The sequence below is a fragment of the Physeter macrocephalus genome, chromosome 13 (assembly GCF_002837175.3).
Source record: "Physeter macrocephalus isolate SW-GA chromosome 13, ASM283717v5, whole genome shotgun sequence".
NCBI classification, from domain to species: domain Eukaryota; kingdom Metazoa; phylum Chordata; class Mammalia; order Artiodactyla; family Physeteridae; genus Physeter; species Physeter macrocephalus.
In genome coordinates, this window is record NC_041226.1 from 8718134 (window position 1) to 8738278 (window position 20145).

General features: G+C 41.2%; 1 protein-coding gene across 1 annotated transcript in view; it reads left to right on the forward strand.

The window, feature by feature from the left end:
• RXFP2 (relaxin family peptide receptor 2) overlaps positions 1–20145 on the forward strand; it is a 64360-nt gene that overhangs the window by 6520 nt on the left and 37695 nt on the right. The window contains exons 2-5 of the mRNA XM_024126006.1: positions 10391–10537; positions 12922–12999; positions 16686–16791; positions 17605–17676. Coding sequence (XP_023981774.1) covers positions 10391–10537; positions 12922–12999; positions 16686–16791; positions 17605–17676 — 403 coding nt within the window. The remainder of the gene's footprint in view (positions 1–10390; positions 10538–12921; positions 13000–16685; positions 16792–17604; positions 17677–20145) is intronic.

Genomic DNA, 20145 nt, shown 5'->3' on the forward strand with positions numbered 1-20145 from the left:
GGAATCTAAAAAAAAAATGGTTCTGATGAACTAGGGGCAGGACAGGAATAAAGACACAGATGTAGAGAATGGACTTGAGGACACAGGGAGTGGGAAGGGTAAGCTGGGACAAAGTGAGAGAGTGGCATGGACATATATATACACTACCAAATGTAAAATAGATAGCTAGTGGGAAGCAGCTACATAGCACAGGGAAATCAGCTCAGTGCTTTGTGTCCACGTAGAGCGGTGGGGTAGGGAGGGTGGGACAGGGAGGGTTCGAGGGAGACGCAAGAGGGAGGAGATATGGGGATATATGTATATGTGTATCTGATTCACTTTGTTATAAAGCAGAAACTAGCACACCATTTTAAAGCAATTATACTCCAATAAAGATGTTAAAAAAAAAAAAGTAAAGGAGAACTGCTCACTGGCTATGCTTGATCTGAAATCACTTTGAATGACTTTTTGTTCATTTTCAGTACTATCCAGTATACCATTGATAAATATACCACAATTTTTATCCACTTTATTTTTTTCAAGGATGTTTGTATTGTTTCCAGTTTGGGGCTATTATAAGTAATGCTTCTGTGAATATTGCTGTCTGTCTGAGTCTCTTGGTGCACATGTGCATGCATCTCTACGGGCATGTGTACAGAGAACGGAAACTGCTGACTCATAAGGTTCTCAGTCGTCAAGTTGAGTAGATAATGACAAACTGTTTTCCAAAGCAGTTGTTCCAGTTAACACTTCTGTCAGTGCAGGAGAGTTTGCATAGCTTGACATTCTCACCAGTGTATGATTGGTAGTTTTTTAAATTATACGTAACCATACTGGTCATTTGTTTTTGCCTATGGTAATTTGCATTTCCCTGACTACTAATTAGGTTTATGCCTTCTCAGATGTTTTTGGCCATTTGGATATCCTCTTTTGTTTAGTGTCTGTTCAAGTCTCTTGCCCATTTTTCTATTTACTGTTCATCTTTTCTTTATTAATTTGTAGGACTGACCTCTCTCTCTCTCTTCCTCTCTCTCCTAATTACAAAACTTTTGGAAACATCTTCTACTCTGAGGCTTGCCTCTACATAACCCTTCCCCCTCCCCATGTCCTCAAGTCCATGCTCTAGTAGGTCTCTCACTTCGTCACAGCTTACCCTTCCCCCTCCCCATGTCCTCAAGTCCATGCTCTAGTAGGTCTCTCACTTCGTCACAGCTTACCCTTCCCCCTCCCCATGTCCTCAAGTCCATGCTCTAGTAGGTCTGTTCTACATATTCTTAATGGTGACTTTGTTTTATTTTTTATTTTGGGGTTAACAGAAGTTCTGAATTTTAATATAGTCTAATTTAGCTATCTTTTATGATTAATGCTTTCATTTTTTGTTTTGTTTTTATTTCCCTTAAAATCCTACCCTAAAGTGATAAGTCTTTTCTCCTATATTATCTTCCAGAAACTCTATTGTTTCACCTTTAATCTTTAGATCCATAATCTACTTAGAGGTGACTAACCCCCACTACCGCTCTGCAGTGTCACTTGGTCCTAAATCAAATGTCCGTGTGTATCTGTATTTTTCTGAACTTTCTGAATTATTGTATCATTATCATAAGTCCTGATATACAGGTAAACAGTTCTCTCACCTTGTGTTCCTTCTTCAAGACACAGCTAGCTCCTCCTGTCCTTTATCGTCACCATATGCCTTGGAGAAACAGCTTATCCATTTCTACGCACACATACATGTATACATGTACACTCCTAGATTCTTATTGGAATTGCTGTGAACCCGTAGATCAATTTGAGAAAAGAATTAACTCCATTTATTTAGGTCTTTTTTTTTTAATGTCAGCTTTTCAATTATATATATATAAAAAGCTGTTTTATTTAAATATTTATTTATTTATTTTCTTTATTTTTTTGGCCGTGTCGGGTCTTAGTTGCGGCACATGGGATCTTCGTTGTGGCGCTTGGGCTTCTCTCTAGTTGTGGCGTGCAGATTTTCTCTCTAGTCATGGCACGTGGGCTCCAGGGCACATAGGCTCTGTAGTTTGCGGCACATGGCTGTCTCATTGAGGCACGTGAGCTCAGTAGTTGTGGCACGCGGGCTTAGTTACCCCGGCGGCATGTGGGATCTTAGTTCCCCGACCAGGGATCGAACCCGCGTCCCCTGCATTGGAAGGCGGATTCTTTACCATTGGACCCCCCAGGGAATTCCCCAGTTTGAGAGAATTAACTCCATTTATTTAGGTCTTTAATGTCTATCAATAATTTTATATACTTTACATAAATGTCTTGCAGGCTTTTGTTCGATGTATTCCTAAATGTGACAACAATTGATGCTATAGTAAAAGTATTTTTTAAACATTTCACTTTCGAATTGTTTGTAGATGATATGTAGAAATTAAATTGATTTTACAGAAACCTTGATAAACTCTCTAGCACTAATAATTTATTATTTTGGATTTTTTCTGTTCACACTCATACCATTCATGAATAATGACAGTTTTATTTCTCGCAACTTGTGTATGATTGATTTGCTTGCCTGGCCTCACTACGTTTGCTAAGTCCTCCACGACAGCCTTGAAAAGATGTAGTAACGATGGACATCACTGCCCTGATCCCAACCTCAAACTAAACGTCTTCAAAAAGTTACCATTAAGTATATTATATGCTATGGGTTTTTATTATAGAGTATTTAAATATTTTATATAAAATATTCTAAAAATAGAATGTTTTCTATTTTTAGTTTGCATAATTATTTTAAAGTCAGGATCAGATCATTTCCTCTCCGGAGCCTCTGTTGTAAGCAAAGTTAAAGACAAGTGACAAACTGGGAGAAAATATTTGTGAGTTATAGAACAGAGGGCTAACTGCCCTGAAGAAGTCTGGTCAACATTGCCAGATTTGGTTTTCTCACACGTAGTTCCAAACACTGTGTTCCAGGCCACTGCTGTCAGGAATGAAAGTTTCACCAGTCCGTGAGCAAAAATAAGTTAGTTTTTTTGTAAAGCTAAATATATTCCTTTCAACGGATTGTCTTTTCTTCTGTGCATATATTCTCAAATTTTTGGCAATAAAATACCATTTTTCTTATAATCATTATTATAATAGTGGTAATTTAGGTTTTTTTTTAATGTTCTTGTTTGACCAAGTAAAATACTAGTAACTCTTGGCAGGTCCCTCTAAATTCTCTAATTGATTTGATTCTGACCCAGTGCATATCGGTGACATTCAGGATATTGACAAAGAAAAAAAGAGCCAGTGCATTAAGGAGATGGGTGGGAATAGAGACAGGGCCATCAGAGAGCGTGGAGAAGAAGGAAGTAAACCAGGGCAGTGAGACATCACAAAGCCAAGGGAGAAAAGGTTTCAACCTGGTGACTGTGGTTGGCTGTGTCAGATGCTGCAGAGAACTAACTAAAATGAAGACTATAAAATATGTTTGGTGTTAGTAACAAAGAGGACATTAGTGATTCCAGTGGGAAGAATTTCACTGGAGCAGCAAGGCCAAGACTGAATGCTGTGAACTGAAGAAAGAAAGGGTGGTGAGGAAGTGGAAACATTGACTAGTATGATTTTTCTGAGAAATTTAACTTTGAAGAGAGAAGGGTGTCTCAGTTCCAGTGTGACTATAATAGGATTTGGGTTGGTTACTTGGTTGGTTGGTTGGTTGGTTGGTTGCTTGACTGGTTAGTTGGTTGTTTGATTTGTTTGTTTTGAAGATGGGTGATAATTGAATAAGATTAGTGTGAACAGAAAAACCAGTGGAGAGACAGGAATATTGGAAATACAGGAGAGAAAGGAGATAATGGAGAGAGATTCTGAGAAGAGGAGGTGAAGTGGACTACAGAACACAGATGGGAGGCTTTCCCATGGGCAGGAAGGGAGCCCATCAACCTTTGTGCATCATAAAATAAGCATCCAGGGCCTCAGCCTAGTACTGTGTGGCTTCTGCACAGCTCAACGCCAGCAGCTGTGTGAACAGTGCCCCATACTTGTGCGAGGTACATCCTGCCCAGTCATAGGCAGCAGCCTAGGATACAGGTAAATCTGTAAGTTGATTTGACTAGAATTTGAGGGAATTACCACCAAGAAGAATAGCCAGTGAAAGTCCCTCGAGACAGAGCAGTCAGCCACTCAGAGAGGAATTGGAAGAGAGAGCCGTGAAAGGAAAAAGCTGTCATCTTCTCTCCTCTCCACATTTCCCATGCCAAGTTTCTGTCAGGTTTCATCCTGTCTCTTTCATAATCACCCTTTCCAATGTTCTTCTTTCCTTCATCCACCACAGTGTTCATTCTCTGAGTTCATTGTACACAGGCAGATTTTAGGAAGGAGCCAGTCTCTCAAACTCATGCAGAACAAGATAGGAATTTAAATACTAAAAGACAAGATATGAACCTAAAAGAATGCATCCCTTAAAATGAAGCTTAAGCAGTTTACTGGTCAGTAGAAGAGGTGTTTTGGGAAAAGAAATCTTTCTTGTGCCTGCATATACCTTAGAACCCACCGAGAACCATGGTGTTCAGTTTGTGACCCACATAAAAGCACCCAGCCAAGGGGGACATAGGATGGAAATCCATCCCTGGTGAGGATGATGTTGGCAATTTAAAATTCTGGTTTTTTCCTATTTAAGTCAACACGTATTGAACCTATACTCTGTCCCACGTAGTTAAGCATCATTTCCCCAAATCTGTCCAAACATTGGGCAATAGTCTGAAGAGGGAGATGGGGTGATGGTTTCTGCAGAAAATCTGTGAGTAGGATCCTGAAGGACATTCACCAGTCAGAGGCGGTGGGTTTGTCTCAGAAGAACACCACAGAAAATAGGGGCTTAGAGAAACTCAGTTAAGGTAGGAATCTTTGAAATGGGAAGAAGTTGGGGGTAAATGTGTGCATGCAACTGGGTCTGAATTCTACACATACTGACTGATATGGCCACACAATATTGTCAGAGCTGGGAGGACTGAACAGTAGCATAAAGGACAAGATTTCTAACTTCAAAAAACAGCCACCAAGGGGGTAATCTCTCTCCACTCACCTTAACATAACCACTTTTTAAGGCAGGCTTTACTAGTCTCCTTCAAACAAATAATAAATTGGGTGCCCTAGAAAGGTGAGCTTTTAGTGGCACTTAGACTCCTCCCAGAAGGAGGGGGGCGTCCAGCGGGTGGACTCAGCGAATGAACTGGACTCACCTTTGCTTCACTGAGTAGCGCTGTGCCGCTCCTCCTGGAGATCCTGCCACCTGAGCTCCAGGTGGGGATGGACGTTGTCTGCCTTGTTGAGGTAGCATGTAGTACGCACTCAGCTAAAACGTCCTAGATGTTGAATGAATGTTCCTTCCTGTGCTGCAGTAACTGGCTCTTTAGAGTAAATGGCAGAGGCTCCCCTGCCTCCAAACTGGATTGAGCTCCACTAGGAGCAGTACACGCTGGGAAATGGCCTCACTGGGCAGGATCCTCTGGGCTCCCTGTGGGTGGTGGGACCTTCGTCCCTGGCAGGGCTGTGGAGAGAGTCTCAGCCAGAAAACCAGGCTGAGCGATAAAGGCTTTCTTCAGCTTCATGCAGGACAAGCATTGGCAGAGAATCAGAGAAAGCAGAGAGGGTCTTGATCACCTCCATCGATTCTGACTGAGCACCTGTAAGATCATTCTCACCGGTAGTTTCCCAACAAGGAAGGGGTTTGTGGGCAACAAAGTGTGTCCTTAGGCAGCAGTCAGCTGGTTTCCAAAAGCTACCAAGGAGTCATTTTAGAATCCCTTTGCACAGATATGTCCAGAACATTGACCAGAAGAGAGACGAGAAAGACCATTATGGAGAAGTTTTCTTTCATATGTTCAAACCTCCTCTCAGCTGTGTGTTTGACACAGGTCCCATAGAAACTACTGACACAGCTTGTATGTAGGCATCCTCCGTTTTTACAATCCCCGAGTTTCAGTAAAACTATCTCCACTTCCACAGATGGCAGGAAGAATAGACGGCGTAATATGCTGTCTACAGACGGGTATTGATTCTTTTTCAGTATGCACCAAATACAGCAAGGATTCTTAATCATTTTCTAAATTGTATAATAACCGAATGATAAATACCTTGAAGAGTAAGAAATACTTTCTCATCAAAATAAAAACATTACCCTGCAACTATGGGAATTCTACATTTTTAAAGGGGCTATTCCTTCAACTCTTCTTTTATTCCTAAATCACCCATTAATTCATTCGTTCATTAAAAAAATTTTATTGAGCACCAAGTAAGTATGAGGCACTAGGTTCGACAACTGGGATTTAGGATACAGAAGGCAAGGGGTAGGTAGGGAATAGATTCTCTTTATTTATTTTCTTCCACATAAAATTAATACCTTGAGTTTTCAGGAATATTCCATTCTGGGGTGAAAATGGAGAATTTTGAGAAATACAGTTGGTAGGTGCTGTTCGTACATGGTCAGTCTTTCTCCTCCCCTTCCTTCACCCGTCCTTGCTGGGTGAACCCCATTTTTTCCCCAAGGAAAAGGAAGTAATCTTGATCCTTCTTGTCTGTGACACTTGACTGTCTGTCTCCCTCGGAATGGGTCTGCATCTGTGAGAAGGCACATTGAGTTGAGTCCAGCCCTCAGAGAACTCAAGGTTACCTTCAGGATAAAACCCTATAACGGAAGACAATAGTCCACCTTCAAAATATCTTACACAGCCTCAGTTTTCTGTTTCAAAATTGTCTTGAATCAAAGGCTTAATCACCTCTTCTAGATCAATAAGAAATATTATTAGGAAGTGGTAAGGACATTTTTGTTGCTTAATCATTTACAACCCCCTTCAACTTTCAAAAGAGATTTGAGGCTGCTTAAAATAGAAACCATATATGTGTCACATGGCTTTTAACTTTTTTTTTTTTTTTTTTTGCGGTATGCGGGCCTCTCACTGTTGTGGCCTCTCCCGTTGCGGAGCACAGGCTCCGGACGCGCAGGCCCAGCGGCCATGGCTCACGGGCCCAGCCGCTCCGCGGCATGTGGGATCTTCCCAGACCGGGGCGCGAACCCGGTTCCCCTGCATCGGCAGGCGGACGCGCAACCACTGCACCACCAGGGAAGCCCTCACATGGCTTTTAAAATAGAATAACATGAAAAAGTTGGAGAAACTTTATTATAGCCCTATTATTTCTTTCATAGAAGTCATATAAAAAGATCATGCAATGCTAAGGCACAGCCACCGTCCACTAAAGTCCTATTTTTTCACTTTGCATTGAAATTGCCTGAATGCCAGCGTTACCCAAAGGTCTGCCATGGGCCAGGCACTCTCCAGCACTTCACAAGCACTAACTTGTCTGGTTCCTGGGATATTATCATTACCCCTATTTTAAATATGAGAAAACTAAAGTTTAAAGAGGTTAAGCAGCTTGCTTGAAGTCACACAGCTTGGGAGTGGCAGAGAGAGTTATAATCTGGGTCTCATGGTCTCCAGAGGACTTCATTACTAATGAATATTTTTAAATAGTGGGTCCCATGCCATTAGTGGCCCGTGAGATCAACTTAGTGACTTGTGATGCCTTTTCAACTGAATGAGATAGAATAGCAATGATGAGAGTTCAGCCACTGTAGTAAAAGGTAAGTAATATTTCAAGAAATTTTGCTTTCTGTGTGTGTGTATGTGTGTGTGAGTTTGTATGTCAGACTGTGATGTGATACCAAACTTAACTGTGAGTTACTATTTTAAACAATTCTTAAGCTGCTGCACTAAGAAATATTGACCCTTACTCATGTTCCAAACACAGGAGGACAGCTAGTTTTTATAAATCTGCCCTCTGTAGAAATCTTTATAAGAAAGAAGTGGGCTTCCCTGGTGGCGCAGTGGTTGCGCGTCCGCCTGCCGATGCAGGGGAACCGGGTTCGCGCCCCGGTCTGGGAGGATCCCACGTGCCGCGGAGCGGCTGGGCCCGTGAGCCATGGCCGCTGAGCCTGCGCGTCCGGAGCCTGTGCTCCACGACGGGAGAGGCCACAACAGAGGGAGGCCCGCATACCACAAAAAAAAAAAAAAAAAAAAAAAAAAGAAAGAAGTGAAGAGATTTTAAAATCTGTGACTCAGCATGCCTCTCCCTGTGTGAGTAGGTTTAACAAGCCAAACCCCAGAGCCACACAGCAGAGGGTATTCCTAAAATAGTCAGATCTGACTGGTCTTATGCCCAATTGCTCGTAGTAAATCATTCATTGATCACTGCAGCAGAAGCAGAGAAAGTAGTTCTTGCTTTCGTAAAAACAAAAATCCAGTGGATAGAAAAGAATCTGAGGGCCACACTCGCCACTCAGGGAAGGCCTAGTGGGTGCAGCAGCAGCGGCTTCCATGGGAGAATGGACACTGCTTCATCTGGCTGTCCCTAGGAAAGGGCCAGATGCTGCTCTTTTATGTGTTTGCTGGGTCTTGAGGGTCATCGGGACTAAAGGACAAAAGCTCAAAAACTCAAATAGTCTACCCATCCTCTCTAACGATATCACTAAAAGCTTGGCATGCACCGTAACTCAGACATAGCTTTAGTGCCTGTAGCAAACCCCTGCCCTTTTACAAACGGCATGATTCGTTAAACAAGGAAGACCAGCAGCCTTCACCGACTTTAGGAGAGCCTGGTGATCCGTCTGGTGGGAGAACACCTCAATGCAAGGCAGCATTCGCTTGGAGGGCCCAGACCTCACCAGGGTGTTTTCCCAAGAACCAGAGTAGACGTGCCTTCACCTTCTCAGCCTTCATTCCTCATCCTTACGCGGAGATAATAATACCAAGAACACAAAGTTGCTGTTAGGATTAAGTGAAATAATTAGGAAACACCCGGCACACAGTAGAAGATGCTCCGCGAAGGTTGGTTCTCTGGTCCTCTGCAGTGTTAGGAAGCCCCGTACCCCCAACCCAGGAAAATTCCTGGCCGTGATGCCAAACTTCAGTGGTGCGGTTAGGAAAACTTTGCCAACTGCCCTCGTTCCCTTCAGTTAGTCATGATGAGTCTGTACTGAGCAGACTACTACACTACTCCCTGCCTGAGTCTGCACGCTCCTTAAATCTGTTTCTGTGAAGTGTCATCTTGCGCTCCTTTCCGCCCGCCCACTCACATTTTATACCCTTGACTCATTTATTTTGCAGCTGAAAGTTTGTACCTCTTAATCTCCCTTGCCTATTTCTGTCCAACCCATACTCCCCTTTTTAAAAAAAAAATACATGACTTGCAGATTTTTACTAGAGTATTTACCAAAAAACCACATCTCTTTATTTTCTGGAAAGTACTCTTTCAGAATTAAAGGAGTGTCTCTTGCATCTAAAATTCTGGAATTTCTTTGGTCATCCTATCCACAGATATAGTAACTCGGTAAATGTTAATTATATTTCCTTTCTGTGCTTTCTCATTGAACCCAGCAGTTGTTCAACTCTCATTCATTTTCTCTTACATTCCCAGCACAAGAAGACTTTTTTTTTTTTTTTTTTTTTTTCCCGTGGTACGCGGGCCTCTCACTGTTGGCGGCCTCTCCCGTTGCGGAGCACAGGCTCCGGACGCGCAGGCTCAGCGGCCACGGCTCACGGGACCAGCCGCTCCGCGGCACGTGGGATCCTCCCGGACTGGGCCACGAACCCGCGTCCCCTGCATCGGCAGGCGGACTCTCAACCACTGCGCCACCAGGGAGGCCCAAGAAGACTATTTTTAACTCGTCCTCATAGAGGACTTATGCTCCTTGCAATGCAGGTTCCTGATTACCCCTAGCAAGATGGTTAAAAATGGGCCTCTGGGGTCAGACGGATGATTCAGATCTACCTGTGTGATTTTGCATTCAACTTCCCTAACCCTGAAATAGGAAGGATACTATCACCCACACATAGACTTGTTGAAGGAATAACTGAGATTAAGCTCTGTGCAAACTACCTGGCACACAGTAAGCCCAGTGAGTGTTAGATGTTATTACTTAATATTATCTCTCCTTGTTCCAATGCGGTTTTGGATTTCACTGTCCCGCACACTTAAACTCTCCTTCTGCATGTGTATGTTCATTATGTCACCTCAAATCCTCCTTATAAAGGATTAATAAGTAAATAAATCCACCTATTTGGTCCTGTTAGCTCATAGTTTTACGTTTTTGTTTCCAGGAGTGAACAGGTCTTTAATTTCATACAAAAGTAGGACAGTTGCTTTGGTTTTGTTTACTGTTGCCTTCCTGAAGCAAATTCAAAATGAGCCTTGATTCCACTCTTGGTATAGCTGGTGTTTGGTATGATTGTGATTATTTTAAATGTTATAATTAAGAACATTTTTCAGAGAAACTGTACACTAAGAATAACACCAGACAAACTCAACTCATAGCATTTTGTGAAAATTAAATGGGATAACACAAAAAGAGTTTGGCCATATTAACAATTTCTTCCCATTACGTAAGACTTCTATCCCCTCTTTCACATAGAGTTTGCACTGACCGAAGGAAGTACAATCACTCCTTTGTGCCCCAAAGGATATTTTCCCTGTGGGAACCTGACCCAGTGCTTACCCCGTGCTTTTCACTGTGACGGCATGGACGACTGCGGGAACGGAGCTGACGAGGGGAACTGCGGTGAGTCCTGGGCTCAGCTCCGTACGTACACGGACAGCAGCCCTCGTGAACCTCCCAGAACTGTGGGTGGATCGAATGCTAATGGTGATGAAAAAGGGGAAAAGGGCATTTGGTATTCTATAGGGAATCCTATTGTGACACAACTAATTGCTCCCCAGTGGATTTGTGATAATTACCAGAATTTTCATAGTTAGAGGTTGCTTAAATCAGAAACACAGTATTACAAAAAGTTGTATTTGATGAAAAAATAAAATTATTTAAAGTTCTCCTTGGATACCCTTATTTTAATTTTAAATGGCTTACTATGACCACTTCCCTATGGCTTGGTATTTTGGTTCAGCTTCAGCAATATCCTTAAAGTGCAAATGGGCCTGCCTAGAGAATTCAGTTATTCAGTAGACCTATATCCAGCGCCCATTGTGTGCTCTCCAAGTCCCCAGGACTCAGCAGGCTCAGGGGAGACAAGTGTCTTGCCCTTATGCAGTTCACAGGGACCACGTGAAGAAGGAGGACAGTAAACTTGTACATAAACAAATTAAATAATTTCAGAGAGTGATAAGTGCCGTGAAGTATATAGAACAGGATAATGGGATAGAAAGTGAGTTGGGGAAGAGCCTACTTTAAAGATAGAGCCAGAAAAACCCTCTCTGAGATGATGACATTTGAATTGAGAATGAAATGAAAAGAAGAAAGAAACCATGAAATATTCTGGCAAAGTTCCAGGCAAAGGAAACAGCAAATGCAAAGGCCCTGAGGCTGAATGAAACAAGACAATGTGTTTGTGGGAAGGAAAAGCCTGATTGGCTTGGGCGGAGTGAGCAAGGATAAAGAGGGTAAAGAGGTAACAGGGGTCAGATCACGAAAGTTCTTGTAGGCCATTTTAGGTCTGTATATCAGGACTGTACGTGTCATCTCATCTAACCCGTTGTATTTTTCTCTCGAAGAAACTGAAGCCAAGAGAGGTTGACATGTCTAGTTAGTCACAGAGTATACACTAGAACCCAGGTCTCCTGAATCTGAATGAATCCTGTGTGTTTTATACCACACAGAACTGCCACTCCTTGGCACTGCCCAGCTAGCCATCAGAGGCGACAGCAAAGTCCAGGAGTGCCAGTGCATCTCTAGAATCTGCTCTCCTGCCCCTGGGAACTCATGCATGCTCCCAGCACCACTGCTTCACCACCTGTGAATCACTCCTACTCAGCCTGTAGGGTGCAGTTTAGGTGTCCTCTCCTCCCCTGAGAAGCTTGGCTTTCCCAGCCATGCCGCCCCACCCTGAAGCTCTGCCGCAGGTCTAGTACAAGCACCCTTTCTCTCTGTTGCCATAGCACCCTGGGTATACCCGGACGACTGTACCAAGGACTGCCTTGTCTTTACACTGTACTTCTCTCACTAGACATAAACTCCTTGAGGAGAGTTCTTAGTTGTTTTGGTGTCACCGGATCCTAGAACAGTAGAGTACAATCAGTGCTCGTGATGGGGCGGCTCTCTGGATGCCAATGGCAAGTCGCTCAAATTCTTGGCCTTTCCTCTTCAGTGGAAATCTTAGACCGTGCATGTTATCTACCTCATGAGGGTGTTAGGAACGCAAATTAAATAATTTATGTAAAGGCATCAAATAGAATAATTTTAAAAACCACTGAGGTTATCAGCAAGAAATAAAAATAAACTAAAATTTTCAGAGATCAAAGGGACCTGCGGGCAGTTATTTAAATTTACTTTTCTATTTGTATGAACTTAAGTATCATACATCATATTGTGTGTTTTATCACTTTAATAGCTTATGCTAAAGTAATGATGCTTCAAAAATCAAGCCTTCTTTTTTAAAAGAATACAATTTTATTGTAAAAAACGGAAAACTTGGCAAATAAGCAGATTATATCATCTGACAAGTTGAGAAAATATTTTTCTCATCAGGACTAGACAGACATTATTAAAAGGAACTTGGTTTTTTTCTTATTAAAAAAGGTGATATAAACTTTGTCAGAACTCATTACATGTATCAAGTATGTATCTACATACACGTATGCATATGACAAAATAAAATTCAGATTATATTTTCTTCTGAGGACCTCAAAATTAAGATCAAACATTTAAAATGTCAGCATTAGAAACAGGTGATATTTTTCAAGATGGGTACATGTATGGAAAATAATCATCTATTTTCATTATATATTTTATGATACACACATTTAAACTGTTTGTAATTGCAGAAAAAGACAAGACTCCAGATGTTTGCCTACCTTTCCTCCCTTGTTATCTTTCTGTTACTTAAACAAATTTTTAAAATTGATTTCATGGTCAAATTTTTATACTTTTGTTTTATAATTTGATATTTTATTTCTAGAATAACTGACACATGTTCGTCGCCGTGTGTTTCACAGGAGACACTAGTGGATGGGCGACTCTGTTTGGCACAGTCCATGGAGATGCTAATAACGTGGCGTTAACACAGGAGTGCTGTAAGTGGTACTGGTTTGAAGACTCAGCCTCAGCTTTGTGAGCAACGTTATTTACGGGGCATGGATTTACATGGGTGGTGTGATAAATTCCCTGTAGAATTTCAATTTCAGTTCAATGTATTTCAGTGGCCAACTGGTCTGTTATCTGCTCTTGGGACTGAAAAGATAGAAAGAAGAAAACAACATGCTCCATTCATGCTCATTCTATGTATTAGCCTGTGAGTGCAAGAATACACAGGTACTGAATACCTGTGACAAATAATAAAGATCTTACTCCCTTTGCTTACTTTCTTTAATAAAGATGTTAAGCACCAACTCCTTTCCAGGACCTATGTTAGGCACTGAGAGTGCAAGGAGGACTAAGGTCCTCAAATACCTCACACTGTTGCAGGAAAGACAGACCCTTATAGAAGCAGGAATGATACAATATTTGTGCGAAACTGAAGGAAGGATGTTTGCACAAGGGAACGTGGAAGCCCTTTGGGAGAAATGATGGCTGTGCCAGCGATGGGGAGAAATCCACAGACAAGGTGACATTGAGATGGGCTTGGAAGTCCTTGGAGGGAGGGAAGGGGAAGAGGTGACAGGATGAGCAGGGGAGTACGATCAGCAAAACAGTGGGGTCAGTCAGAGCCTGCTTCACATTCGTCCTAGTACATGTGTTGGAGGAACAGGAGCTGGACCCGGAAGGCTGGAGCCTGCCCACAAAGGGTTTCGGGTGCACTCTTTGGAGTTTGGCCTCTATCCCAGAGATAGAATTATATCTCTCTCTATACACAGATTATATGATATGTTAATATATTATTATATTACATATAATATGTATATACGTAGATATAATTATGTAGGTGTATGTACAATTAAAAACATACATTAGTATGTATACATAATATGTGTATATAAAGTCCATATATTAAATACTACACTGTAGTATATCATGTACTTTATAATACCTGGTTATAACTACCACTTATTATATACTTTATTATACACAAATATATCATACATAAAGTTAGAAATTGAAAAGAGTAAACGAAAAAGCTTAAAAGTAAGTATAACTGGGCTTCCCTGGTGGCGCAGTGGTTGAGAGGCCGCCTGCCGATTCAAGGGACACGGGTTCGTGCCCCGGTCCGGGAAGATCCCACGTGCCGCGGAGCGGCTGAGCCCGTGAGCCGTGGCCGCTGAGCCTGCGCGTCCGGAGCCTGTGCTCCGCAACGGGAGAGGCCACAGCAGTGAGAGGCCCGTGTACCGCAAAAAATAATAATAATAATAAATAAATAAATATAACTGAAAATTCTAACATTTTCTTCCGGAACCACAATGGGTCATCTTGTACACATGCCATCGTGGAGATCACTGCTGTATACAAGGGGCAACCACCAAAGTTGTGAGCTTATTTCCATTTAGTGAAGAGGAAGGTGAAGTGATAAGAAGTGTATGTGAAAATGATTCTTCTACCAGAATTTTAAAGAACGGATTAGAACAGTGTTCTCACCCTGAGACAATTCTGCCCCTAGAAAACATTTGGCAATGTCTGGGGACATTCTGGGTTGTCACAAGTGGAGAGGAGTGGGTGACTGTTGGCCTGTAGCGGATGGAGGCCAAGGATGCTGCTGAACCTTCTACAGTGGACAGGACAGCTCCTCACGACAGAGAATGATCCTGATCCGACCCCAATGTCAACTTTGCCGGGGTTGAGGAGAAAGCTTGTTGAAAGAGACACTGAACATTATGTTTCTTGCAATGCTCCGGACTAATACTAAGAACCTGAGCCCAGAAAATACCTCTGGGAAGAGTGAGGTAGAGAGAGCTTCAAGAGGCACTTCAGAAGAAGAATCCAGAGGTTGGGGTTTGACTGACCTGCAGGTGAGGGAGTTACACTCACATTTCTGGTTTAGTCAACTGGCTCAGCTTGGAGTACACGAAATTCTCTTATTGGTAGGTAAGAACTTCCAATCCTAGGCTTTCAATCTAATAATGTAACTGCTATTTTCAATGTCAATTAAACATTGAAGTAAACAATCTGGAGTTGTCTTTAGGAAGTTGAGATGATTGGCGTAAGCCTACGAACACCACAGAGTATTTTCTAAACACTTATACACTAGAATGCATCTTTTGGATTAGGGAGGTACTCAATAAAAGTTTGTTGGATTTACTAAAATTTGGTGAAATTGATTTTAAAAATAAGGTTTGAATAAAAGTGATCTAAAAGAAGCAGAGCAATTAGAAAGAACTTATAATCAGATTTAAATAAATAATAAATATAAACATTTGAAAATAACTCACTTTTTTTTAGCTCCTTCAAAAAAAATACCCACAGGATCAGAGGCAACATCAAATGCTCCATTAATATCATCCCCCAACTCTCTCTCTCTCTCTCTCTCTCTCTCTCTCTCTCTCTCTCTCTCTCTCTCTCTCACACGCACACACACACAAGAGTCATTGTTCTGTGGACCAACTTGGCCTGGTTTCTCCATGGATTTCTCATATGCCATTATTTTAACATTAACATAATTAATAACTACATAATATATAAATAAAAGAATTATGTGATAGTGTTTATATATTATTAATATATTATGATAAATCTTACTAATTATGGTAATATGCCATTGTATTAATAATTATGTGAGTTCCCTCAAAGTAAATCCTAAAGTGTTTTTCCTCCTTCCGAATGCTTCAGATAGATGGATCTTTGGTCTTTTTCTGCTTTACAGTTTCTCTACAACTTTTACCTACCACGTTAACTTCATAGTAATGAAAAGCTAAGAGCCGGAATGATAGGGTGTCTGGGTTGGTTGATTTCACTAAGGCACAGTGGTGGCCACTGCCCAGCCTGCATCTCACTCTTGTCGCAGCTCTAAGAGAAGTTTGAAAGGGGGAAAATAATTGAGTTTAATTTTAACCAACAAGCATTTACTGAGCAACCTCTTTGTGCCATTCAGTTAAATTGAATTGACTCAGTTATACCCATTAAAGATTTACTCAATCATACTCACGTTTTTCATTGAGAAGAACTTAATCTTGTTCACCGTGTGCTTTTATGCTATTTAAACATCTCTGTGGTTTCTTTCTAATCCCTTGTTAAATGCCTCTGAAATGACCACTGGAAGCTAGAACTGAGATGAATACCACATGAGTCTATATTTGTTTTTGGTTTTGTTTTTCATACTTTATTTATTTTTGGCTGCATTGGGTCTTCACTGCTGTGCACGGGCTTTTCTCTAGTTGCGGTGAGCAGGGGCTACTCTGTTGCGGTGCACGGGCTTCTCGTTGCAGCGGCTTCTCTTGTTGCGGAGCATGGGCTCTAGGCACGCGGGCTTCAGTAGGTGCAGCACGCAGGCTCACTAGTTGTGGCTCGTGGGCTCTAGAGCGCAGGCCCAGTAGTTGTGGCGTACGGGCTTAGTTGCTCCGCAGCATGTGGGATCTTCCCAGACCAGGGCTCGAGCCCGTGTTCCCTGCATTGGCAGGCGGATTCTTAACCACTGCGCCACCAGGGAAGTCCCGAGTCTATATTTGACTAGGAGAAAATTCTTGTTTGCTTTTATTATGGGCCAGAATAAGTTCATTTAACAAGATGTGAATGTTATACATTCAATGGAAAAAGAACAATGCCAGTTACTAGAAATAAAGTCATAATTAAAGAGGTTTTTTTTCCTATTGAATCGTTACTTTTTGCCCTCTAGTTTTAAATCAGTACCCACAACGCTGTGACTGCAAAGAAACTGAGTTGGAATGTATAAATGCTGGCTTGAAGTCTGTGCCAGCCGTTTCCAGCAATGTGACATTACTGTGAGTAAAATTCAGATCTTGATATTTGCTCTTAAAGTCACGTGAAAACCATGTAGTCTAATCTAAACTCTCTTTGTTCTGTTTTATGCTACTTATATATTAGCAAAATCATAGAAATTCCCTTTAAAACCACCAGCCATCAGAGAACTCTGCACTCTTCTTCTCCAGGGAAAAAATGTTTTAAACACTGTATGTTAGATTAGCCAGGTTATCGTTTAGCTCACAAACGTCTGTGGCCTGGAGTTATTTTCAATTACTTTCCAATTCATGTATCATTACTAATATGCCAGTACTATACAAGTAAACATAAAAATTTGAAAAAAAAGGCAAGGTACTCACTTATTCTATCTCATTTTAAATAGTGGTAATTTGTCCAAGGCTTTAAGGTATAAAAGATCCACGAAGCTAGCTGTGACATAATAGTGCAAGTTTTTCTGAACTCTGCATAGAAGTTTTGAGAGCCTCAGGAATTTGCCTGCAGACATATCATAATTTGGGCATGCATGAGTTGGTTAGGATTTTTGTTGTGTTTTGTTAAATTATCTAGAGAAGAAAAAGTTAAATCACTATAGATGTTCCAGTCTATCATATTGTACTAACTGGCTAACCTTGTCAGATATTTGCAAACTGCTTTCATTTTGCTTTATGGACTTTTCGTTCTCACATGAAGGTTTTCATTTATTATGGGCATTTTCAAATGGGTGTGAAGTAGTATAAGAGCGTCATCAAATATTCTCAAGCACGCAGCTTCTAGGGAAGAGTTTGGTTGGGCATAAAATCCATAATAACGTTTTTCTTTCCATGTTATTTTAGGTCTCTTAAGAAAAACAATATTCACAGTCTTTCAGATAAAGTTTTCATCAAATACACAGAACTTAAAAAGATGTAAGTAGCTACTGATAGTGTTTTTATGGGAAAATCTATGGGATGTTTTGTTTAAGATGTTTTGAATCTAAGAGTAAAACGAAATATAAGGTTGATTACCTTTATCATTAAAGTTATTTTTCTAAATGTAATTCAGATTAGACAATAAAGCATTGAAAAGTATGCTTTCTTTCCATTTCATAATTTAAAACAACAACTGGTTTTACTTAAACTTTCCGTAGAGAATTAAACTGGATTGAGCATCTCAGTAAGAAAACACATAGTTCCACGGTTTTACTCCAGATCATTTGGAAAATGACCTTGCAGATTCAGAGGCACTAGATGCACTTTTTTACCTGGAAGAGTGTTAGCATAGACAAGAACCATCGTTTAAAACATATAATGATAGGATACGGACTGTCTCCCAGGACAAAAAGAGCAAAAACACGATCTTGGTGAAATCGGTGATATTAGCATATCTGAGGAAAGAAAATAATAAATAGGACACGGTCAGCCTTGAGAAACAAAGTGTCAGGATGCTTCCAGCATCATCAAAAAAAGAAAACCAGGATCTGAGAGATACAATCCCTAGAGACAGTCTCTGTTGGGGGGCAGGGATGGGTTGTGCATCTCCACCATGACTCCCATGAACTTCATTGTGACACTGTTCATATCAAGATGGAGAGTCTCTTTGCTTTGATTCCCTGCTCATCAATCAACCTTATGATGACTACGTTAACTTCCTAAATTATTCATACTAAAGTATCTGGGAGGTTACCTTGGATGGGGAATAATAACATTCCAATTAGTGGAATGGAATGCATCCTATTTGAATAAAGCAATTAGGGAATTCCCTGGCAGTCCAGTGGTTAGGGCTCCACACTTCCACTGCAGGGGGCATGGGTTCGATCCCTGGTCAGGGAACTGAAATCCCACATGCTGCACGGCGTGGCCAATAAATAAATAGATAGATAGATAAATAAATAAAGCAATTAAATATTCAGCCTCTTGAGAGTTTGGTTACTCTGTGTCATTCCCTCTGAGCCTGAGTCACTCTGGGATAATGGAGAGGTCAACTTTCTGCGCTTGCCAAGATGATCATTAGACTAGATTAGAAAATTAGCAAGACAACGTTGTAAGGCCCCTAGGTAGTACCATCATCTTACAATTTTGCCCTTTAACATTCAGAATAGAAGGGAAAGTTTCTAGAAATGTGATATATATTAAAATCCAGGATAAAAAATAATCTGATCCTTTGCTGATACTGGACAAGCACATTTGTTTGAAATGCCATCAGCAGTTCTGTGCTGCTCGTGAATTTAGGTACAGACTCCCTTATACCAGAAGGGAGGTCCCTGAAGGAAGTTCATTAGTGAGGAAGAATCTTGTGTGAACATAGAGAATCATGCCTGTGTTTGGCTGTAGCCTCGGTGACTCAGTGAGCTCCTTCTTCTCCGTCCTGGAGAATGTGGTCGTGCTGTTGTTGTCCTCTGGAGTAGCTCTGCATTGGCTCTGGGGCTCCAGATTCCTCCAGAGAAGAAATCTTAACTGTACTGCTTCTGGTCTTACTGGAAATGCTTAGAATCACAGGCTGTTCATTTCTACAAATCAGTATTGTCCTTGCACTCCCTGAATAATGCTGAAGGGAAGAAAACTAAAAGAGCCTAGCAGAAAGGAAGGAAAAATATTCATGTTTTAGAGGAGCTGTTTAAAACTATTATCTAGAGTCACAGAAGTCTTATGAATTCCTAATTACGTCTTCTCATTATTTACAAGGTAACTAAAGTCTGCAACAGTTAAATGACTTACCTGAGATCTACAACTAACTAGTAGAAGAGCTAGAATTACAGCCCATATCTTCTGATGCCCAGTGCAGTGTTTATTCTACAATAACCAGAAACCTAGAGATGGAAAGAAGTTGCTCTAGCATCTAACTGAATCTTCTACCAACACATACTCTTCTATCCCATGCAGGACTCCCTTCTATATCTTTTGCCCCCGAATTTGGGGAAAGCTGACTTCTGGGGAGGCAGAGGTATCACTAGAAGGTTAAGCAAGGAGATTTAAAATTAGGCCTCACAGGCCAAGTCCTTCCCTGGACCACTGATTCATAGCTTTGTTCTGTGTCAGTACTTCTCTCTCGGTATCTGGTAGCCCACTGAAGGGAAGAATGTGGAAGCGCTATTGATAATACAGGCCCCAATTTTCCCTAGTGAAAAACAGTAGAGATTTTTTTTCCCCACCAGATTGCTCAGATCAGCTGGAAATTTCTCCAGTTAAATGTTTAATTTCTCCTAAGTCTGAGAAAACTTAGGTACCACATCATAACCTGAGTATCACTCATCAGGGGTTCTCTTAATGCAAGCTGTTATTTGATGCTTTCGAGGCAATTTGATTCTCCCAGAGACTCAGAGAGAAAAAAATTATAAGACTCTTATCAATAAACATTCACCAAGTGTCTCTTACATGCAAGGCACATCAAGGGGGATT